The sequence below is a fragment of the Chenopodium album genome, chromosome 26 (genome assembly GCF_948465745.1).
Source record: "Chenopodium album chromosome 26, dcCheAlbu1.1, whole genome shotgun sequence".
In the NCBI taxonomy this organism is placed as follows: Eukaryota; Viridiplantae; Streptophyta; class Magnoliopsida; order Caryophyllales; family Amaranthaceae; genus Chenopodium; species Chenopodium album.
This window is the reverse complement of record NC_137859.1, coordinates 35,609,013-35,618,501: the sequence shown is the minus strand read 5'-3', so window position 1 is coordinate 35,618,501 and position 9,489 is coordinate 35,609,013. Positions and strand designations below refer to the sequence as shown.

At 31.2% G+C, this 9,489-nt stretch overlaps 1 protein-coding gene across 1 annotated transcript; it reads left to right on the top strand.

The window, feature by feature from the left end:
* Nucleotides 1-1,763: 1,763 nt before the first annotated feature.
* On the top strand, nt 1,764-3,830 carry LOC145617132 (cationic peroxidase 1-like). Its single transcript, XM_081671816.1, has 4 exons — nt 1,764-1,976; nt 2,125-2,307; nt 2,644-2,812; nt 3,439-3,830. Exons 1-4 carry the CDS (start codon nt 1,764-1,766, stop codon nt 3,828-3,830), a joined length of 957 nt encoding a protein of 318 aa, XP_081527942.1.
* Nucleotides 3,831-9,489: the final 5,659 nt, after the last annotated feature.

Here is a 9,489-nt window from a genome sequence, read left to right as displayed (position 1 = left end):
GTCGCTAATGTTGTTTCTGAGTTATGTTGGCTCCGGAATCTTCTTCTTGAGTTACATTGCCCTGTTCGACGGGAATCCTTAGTCTATTGTGATAATATCTCTGCAGTTTATCTTTCCTCTAATCCGGTATAGCATCAACGTACCAAACACATTGAGATGGACATACATTTTGTACGTGACAAGGCCGCCTTGGGTGAGATTAAGGTCTTACATGTTCCATCTTCATATCAGTATGCAGACATTTTCACAAAAGGATTGCCTCGCCAATTGTTTTTGGATTTCAGAGACAGTCTCAGCGTTCGACCTCCTCCCGCTTCGACTGCGGGGGCGTGTTAGATAATAGGTTAATATTCTGTAAAGATATATCTTGTGTAATTAGGTTTCTCATGACTAGGTTGTAAATCCTATATATATTGAATTAATGAGAATGCCTCCGGTAAGGAGAATTACACTATTCTACACAAACATTACATATTATTCGGAACTTTGGGTATAATTTGTGAGATACGAGTATAAAATATTCCTCCTCACGGGTGAATTGTCCGTAACAATAACACAGATCATAACTCAACCCAAGTTGGGCTTCTTAACTACCATGTAGAGAAAAATACTCTATTATGGTCTTCTATTTCACTGGGTCGGTCATATATACAAAGCTAATTACAAGAATGTCCGGCTTAGACATAACAGGCTAACTAGACTTATAGCAGCCCATATTATATAAATAAGGCTAAATAAATAAAATAATACGGAGTACTACTAATCCTAATACGTAGTACAACTGGTTGGGGATTTACCAAAAAAAACCTTGAGTTCATTATGATTTTGTAGGAGACTAGGAGATTGACATAATATGAAGCCACATATACAGCTTGTGATTTACTACATATGTATACATACCAAAAAAAAAAGTACTACATATGCTTGTGATTGTAATTCGTACAACATATATAAGCCCATTGGCAATTGACTCATTTAACATATAATCCATACTTCATATGCTTTTATATGTACTAATCAAACCTAATTTATACTAATACTGATTGAATTGTTCTTTACTATAATCGAATTTGACTCTTTTAATTAGAACAAATTGTCGATTTAAATATATTTAACCATCCATGTGATGATTTGAACAGAATAAGGTCCTAGAAAATCTATCTCTTCCATTCGTAATGCCTTATGACTCATTTGGACCTAGCAACAAAATGATGTATTTATACAATTATGCTTATTTATGCTTATACGAATGACAATAATAACTCCATTTATATTCTTACTATTTCCTGACTTTTTTTTTCTTTGGCTTTTATCTAGTAAAGAATAAAGATGAATTATTATAATAATTTTTTTGTATAAAGAGACGACAAATTATATGTTAACACGGTGATTGACCAATTCGGCAAGAATTATTCTCAATCAATCGCATGAATACAGCTCATTAACTTCTCAGGAATCGTTATTTTACATATTTCTTGATATTGATTTCTATTTTCTAACCTACAATTTGATGGATTATATAAATATCAAATTAATATTTATACGATAAGTTGCCGGTTTTTTTCGTGGACATGGTAACAAAGGGAAGAAAAATAATAATTCATGGACCTCTTCTACAGTTTTCAATAATATAATTATAGTTTATGAGCTCAACAAAAATCATATAAATTCGAATTCAAAAGTAACTTATTGTTACAAGCTTTCCTAGCTAGCAAATGCTAATTACTTGTAACTTCATTCAAGTTAAGGCTATTTTAAACTACATGGCTCCATTTGCTAGTCTTTGCATGTTCTTGCTTCTATTATCCTTCACCACCACAACTCACGCTCAACGCGGGTTATCTACCACCTTTTACGATTCAAGATGCCCTAATTTTAATACTATCGTTCGATCAGTCACTAGAAATGCTATTGCCAATAATCAACGCATGGGTGCTTTCTTGCTTCGCCTTCATTTCCATGACTGCTTTGTTGGTGTAAGTATCTAATAGATTATATGTATTGTATGATCATTTGGAATTTTTTTTAGCATTATCACTTCCAATAATAAAGTTGTACATCTTTACAAAAAAAAAAAAAAAAAAAAAAAAAATGTAACATGTTGTGATTCACGTTTAAATACAGGGATGTGATGCATCAGTATTAGTGGATATCCGAGGTGGTGAAAAACAATCCGTTCACAACGTAGGCTCTTTGCGAGGATTTGATGTGATAGACTCCATCAAACAACAAGTTGAGGCTACTTGTCCCGGTGTAGTATCTTGCTCAGATATTGTGGCACTTGCTGCTAAAGAGTCTGTTGTTGCGGTAAGCTACTAATTAATATTTTATCTAACACGCTCAATAAAATTAAAAAAAAAAAAAATTTAAATTAAAGGACGATTATTTTTCCTAAATTTGCTGAAGATATAGTATATTGACATTGCCCACCATATGAGAAACCATGTATGTTATATACTACCTCCATTACATATTAGTTGCAACTTTGGAATATTTTACGCCTTACAAATAATACCCAAAGTTGCAACTAATATATAACGGAGGTAGTAATATAATGATGCAATAATTGAAAATTAATAATATATGATCTAACTAATTGTATATGTTAGCTAATATATAGTAATTGTTTATTGGAATGTATAGCTTGGAGGTCCAAGCTGGAATCTTGAATTCGGAAGAAGAGACTCAACTTCAACACCAAGAGCAGGTGCAGCTGATAATAATCTTCCCTTTGGATCCGATAATGTCCGTGACCTCGTCTCCTTGTTCTCTCGCAAAGGTTTCTCTGTTCGAGAGATCGTTGCTCTTTCAGGTTTTTTTTTTCTTCTTAACCCCATCAATTCTCTAATGATAATTGGATTTTTTTTTTCTTGCGAAGATAGATATACAATATGTTTGCATTTTCATATTGGTTGTAATAAATTAAATGGTTGTACAATAATTAATCTAGCTAGCTAATACGTAACAACATTATTATATGACATAAAAGAACAAAATTCAACGGTCTGACTTCTTTAATTAGATCAAATCTCAACTCTAAAATTTTATCCTAAATAGAAAAATTAATATTATTAGTCCACTCTTAGAAATAGTCTTCCTCCGTTACGGATGCATGGTTATAATATTAGTAGTAGTTTTTATCCCATAGCAACATTTTGTTTTATATAAGCGAAAATTGGAAACTATGTGCTTAAGTTTAGCTTATATAGTATGTACAAACCCCGTTACATATTATGTGCAACTTTTGTGTATTATTTGTAAGAAACCAATAATTCAAAAGTTGCACGTAATATGTAACGGAGGTAGTAATAAAGTTAGATTATTTCGTATAATATTGACTATTACGATACAATCCTATTATAAAACATTACATTTTTATATTACTTTCAAATTAATCTATATATAGTTAGCTAATAAACAAATTCTGTTTTTGTGTAGGTGCTCACACATTAGGGCAAGCTAGGTGCCTAAGGTTCCGTGATCGAGCCTACAACGAACGAAACATACTTCCAGCTTATGCACGATTCTTGCAAAATATATGCCCTCGAAATGGCGGTGACAACAACCTTGGTCCTTTGGATGTTCGTAGTCCGAACGCCTTTAACAATGACTACTTTGTGGGTTTAACCAATTTTGAAGGTCTACTTCACTCAGACCAAGTACTATTCACTGGACGTGGAGGCCAAACTGATCGTACGGTTCGACTCTATGCGAATAACGAGGGAGCTTTCTTCAATGATTTTGCAGCTGCAATGTTGAAGATGAGTAGGCTTGGTGTTCAAACTGGCAATCGCGGAACAATCAAACGTAACTGTAGGGCTCTACGTTAAGGATTCACTACTATTTTATCGTGAAAAAGTGTGGTAATAATATTATTATGAATAAATAAATAAATAAAGAAGTTTATATGCACAAATTAATTTGCAAATTAGGGTAAGAAAATAAACGAGTGAAATCAAAATTGTATAAAATTTGTCGTTGATGGACGGTAACAAACTTTTGATGTGCTACGGTTTAATTATTTTGATTTATTTTGTTAGTTATTGATATACAATTTATACATACACTGCTTTTGTTCTTTTATGTTCTACTCAACATTTATTATTGTATTCAGTTGCAAATCACGGGTCTGCTAGGCCGCTCTCGCAATCAAAAGAAGAAGAGTCCATTTTACAAGTCCCAAAACGTCACAATCCAAAATCATTTAAATGGTGATAAGAGTAGCCTCTTAGGCTTAAAAAGTGATGAACTATCACTTAGCTTATTTTTTCAATGTGGGATCTTATATCATTGTATTTTATGGGAAGCTTATACTTCAAGTCTTCAACAAATATGGATAAGAAAAGGCTAGACATGGTTATTGAGCGGGTCAGGTCAGGGTCGGTGTAGGTCGATTGCGGATTAGGTATAGGTTGATAGTCGGGCCAATGCGGGTCACGGATCAATACTGGGTCGATAATGGACGGGCCAATAAAATATCAATTAAAATAAATATTGAACAAAGCCATTATTAAGTATATATGAAGATACAAATTTTTTATCCAAACCATGTAATTATTTTTACATTATCTGTTTTGTTTGTTTATTAAATAATTGGAAAAGTATTTTGGCCCTGCATTGACCCTGCTGAATGAGGACCATGTCCGCTAAAGACCCTGTTCATTAAAAACCCTTTAATCTTGGCCCTGACCCTACTATATATCATTGAGCTACCCTACCCAATAACCAGCCCTAGGGAAGACATAAGTGACAGATGAAAGATGGATTAATTAAATAATGAGTTGAGATTAACGGACGTACAGTTTAATATCCAATGAATTAAATTTGATATTTAATTGTTCATTAGTCTTATTTGAATCCTTTTACTTATTTGATATACGAAATAGAAATCTTAAGTTTATGGAATAAGTTGGTAGTAGGATATTTAGACTTGAGCCACAAAAAAAAAAAAAAAAAAAAAAAAAAAAAAAAAAAAAAAAAAATTCATGAAATTGTATTATTTTACCACCAAAACTTTTAAAAGTTTTATTTATCTTCACCATCTGCCGTCAAAAGAATCGTTAAATCTAACAGTTTAAAAAAATATTTCTTCGCTTTTTGTGCCAAAAAATTGCTCTTTAGAGGTTATGATAGACATTTTGCCTTGTCGGTCCAGTTTGAGATCAAAATTTTAAAAAAAAAAATGAATTTTGACCTCAATAAATATGACCCAAAGGGCCAAATAGCCCCCAAAACCATTAAATAGCTTTTTCTAGGCACAAAAATTATTTTTTTAATAGTTTTGTTTGATTTAATGATAATTTTTATGGTAAATAACAATTTCGTATTTATTTTGAGTGGTAAAAATCAAAATGTCCTTGTTAATATTTGGACATTAAATTTAGGATTAAGCGTAGTATATATTAAGACTTTTTTTTTTTTTTTTTTTTTGAAAGGTAGTATTTTTTTTTGGTGAAATTTTTGAAAGGTAGTATGTAGTAAGTACATTAACACTTAATAATACCTGTCAAAAAAAAAAAAAAAAAAAAAAAAGAAGAGAGACTTAATAATTAGCTTTAGTTCTAAAACAATTGTTGCTTTGAACTGAACTGAATAGAGCTAAAATGTATATTTTATGAGAGAAAGAAATTAGGAACAGAAATGAACTGATATTAAGCTAAAGTGAACAGACCCTTACTAGGTTAAATCAAATACGTAAAGTTAAAATCCCTAACTTATAACTTATAAAAAGTGGGAAAATACTCTTATGAATAGTGTTAGGACATTTTTAACCCTGAAAATGTTTAATTACCTTTATACCCCCATTAATGTTGTATGAGTAGTTTATGAATAATCAATGTATTTATTTTATTGCTAATTTGTCATTATTGATCAATTTCACAACATGGGTTTTATCATTAATTTAATTGCTCACTTGTCAGTATAATCAATTTAGGATTGCTTTAATTATTCTAACCTTCATAAGTATTTTTTTTTTAAAAAAAAACCTAACCTTCATAAGTATGATTATGAGAGGCTTTGATTTTACATTCTTTCCTATATGAAGCACAAGGAACTATGGAAGCAAGCATTTGTCCAATATAGTGCAAAAGCAACTGTGTTGAAACTGAAATTGATATATGAGAAATCAGGTTCAAGTGTGGGTTGGTAAATCGGTTATATTTCAAACAGAAAGAGAAAACCGATGTCCATGATTTTGATATAAGTTTACAAGGGTATTGGTTCATTTAAAAAAAGTTCATGAAAGTGAAATCCGAAAGATCATATGAATAGTTCTTAAAAAAAAAAATAAAAAAAATAAAAAATAAAAAAAATAGAAGCTAAGACAAAGGTTGGTCAAATACAATAACCAGAAAGTTATTCAAGAGATTGCGGTATTAATGCCATTGAGATAGTTTAGTTAGTTTGGTGACTCTTACGGTCCAAGCAATAATTGCCCAAGTTTTTACTCATTTGAACTGAAGACTAGCTTGGTAGAAATTTGAATTGGGAATGAACTTGATTGACAATTTCACACAGTCAATCACTCAACATCTACTGTTATTAATCCTTGGACCTTATTTCTCCACTTAACTTAGGGTCTGTTCTCATTGACTGAACTGAGTTGAACTGAATTGAACGAGAGTTTTGATTAGTTCAAGACTTCAATCTTTATCCAGGGCTCTTGGAGCCTTCTGATCTTGCTACCGACTTAGGACACACTATGTTCGTTGATTATGAAAGAATTAAGATATGTGAACTGAACTAAACTGAACTTATTAGAGCTGAACTAAACTGAACTGAAATGAATATTTTATGATAGAAGGAAATTAGGAGCTGAATGAACTGAATTGAACTGAACTTATTAGAGCTGAACTGTATTGAACTGAAAATAATCGTATGAGAACAGACCTTTAGTTTTTGAGGTTACTTGGTCCATTTTGTCCACTGCATTTTTTACCGATTCAAGAAAATAACTTCATTATTTTTGTAACTTAAACAAAATAAATTAATGACTTATAATATTAATTTACTCTGTAAAATAAATTATTTACAAGGCAATCATTGTTAAATGACATTTACTGTAATTATTACGATCATAACTTTAACCGATTAAAACTTAAAGTGAGGTGTATTGGTATCTTATATGAATACAAGAAAAATATAGACATGTGATGTCCTGCTAATTGAACCATTTCAATCTGTACTTTAAATATAGCAAACATTTCCATGTCTAGAACTCAATACTTTATACAACTCCTTCACTAATTCTAGAGTAATTTGCTAAAGTTTTGAGCATTGCTAAGATACATGACATTCAACATATTAATCGCATATGTACAAATAGTTATAATAAAATATATGCAAACATGCATAAGGTATTAAGACTAACTGCAATAACTCAACTTGAAACACTACCTATACCGCGCGCATTGCGCACGTAGGATCCCCTAGTTTAGATAAAAGACATAAGCTTAAGACAAAATCCGTTTGCAAAAACTACATTAATTATTTACTATGAGTACATGTCAACTTCGAGTTTTGCTCCCACACAAAGTCACAATAAGTTATTAATCTCAACTTGTGAAATGTACTACGGACTACGTATTGTTAACTTGGCACTTAAGTAACTAAAGTTAACCAACGTCGACTTGTTATTTATCAATTGAATTCTTGTTTAGTTTGATTAGCAGACTTTTCAACAATTAGAAATAGTCATTTATGTGATATCATCCTTTATTAGTTGCATGCTAGCTTCAAGTACTTTATACTTGTAGTCTTCATCATAAACACGTAGGCATGACTGTTTAATTACACATACTGTTATAAAGGAATTTTTTGATTGCTTATAGCAACTAACACATATATAAAGATTTAGTGTTTTCTTTCCCGTCAAAAAAAAAAAAAAAAAAAGATTTAGTGTTTTCTTCATTTATTTTTATTATTATTATTTTTTTTGCTATAAATTAATCTAAACTAATAAATTATATAAATTGATCTTTGATTTCTACCATGAATTTAAGCAAATAATTTTTAAATGTATAGTAAATATATACATACTCTATCACAAATATTTTAGTAAAACAATATTCCCTTGTTAAAATGGAGGTTCAAGAACTTTTTTTTCTTTTTTTTTTTGAGAGAAAGGTTCAAGAATTTTAATGTATAGTAAATATAGCATTTGTCTTAATTAGTGACCCAATTCATATATATTGAAATAAATATTTTATTAGATAGTAACTAGTATACACCTTTTTTGAAGATTGGAATTACAAATTTACAATCATATAATTGATGTTACATGTATTCTTTTATATTTAGCACATGCATCACATACGTTCAAATGCTCGAATAATTATATACAAAAGCTTGAACATCCATCAATAGAAAGCTTCAAGCTTTTGGGGCATTGACTTTCCTACAGTTAGTCCTAACCTCTCTTTTCGTGCCGTAAATTAGCAATCAACACTACAAGAAAAAAGCAAATTAGCGACGGCCTAAGTAGTCGCAAATCTGTTGCAAAAATGGATTTGCGACGGATTTGCAACTACTTTGGTTAGTCCCTAAAGACCTCATCGCAAATTCATTTTTGCGACTAATTTTTGGATAGTTCCAAATTTAGCGACGGATTCGCAACAACTTTGCAACTACCATTTAGCAACTACCTTTACAATTTTTGCAACTAAACCAATGTCCATCGTAAAATATTTGCAACGGATTAGCGACTACGCAGGCTAATATTTTGAGACTAGGGAGATTAATGGTTTGTGACGAATCAGCGACTACCAGACCAAAGTTTTGCGACTGCGGAGACTAATTTAATTTGCGACGGATTAGCAACTACGAGACTAATTTTTTTTGCGACGGATTAGAGACAACTGAGAATTATTATTTTGCAACTAACCATTCAGTCTCTAAAACAAAAATGCAGTCTCTAAATTTTTGTGACTGACTATAATATTTGGAGACCATAATTTCATGATGGCCAATATGAGTGAAAAAAAAAGTTATCAAGCATAAATAAAAATAAACAATGCCAATTTTATTCAAGTATCCAAAATATCATCAACTTTGCATCAATGTATTAAAAAACAATATTTTAAACCATATGACTAATTGCTTCAAAATCACCTCCCATATTAAGGAAGCTACTTCTAATAAGAACCTATAGAAGATATACAAATATGCCTGCAAATATTAAAGATCATCTGTTCACAAAATTACCACCAAGAAAATAAAAATCACTTAGTCGCATCACGAGAGCGGGTGACAGTAGACAAAGGAGGCTTAGTAGGACATTAATGTTGAGCAAGTGTTGTCATATCCTTCAATGTTTAATGCGTAGCCATTTTTCCCTTCTTCCATGTTGCCTTTTCTATCTCATGATTTACAACAATTTCCTTGGCATATTTTAATCTTTCCGCTGCCCTTTTTTGGCTTTCAATCTTCTGCCTGTCACGTTTTTCTTTCGCCATCTTCTTTAATCCTTCAATTTAAGAGCTTAGTTGA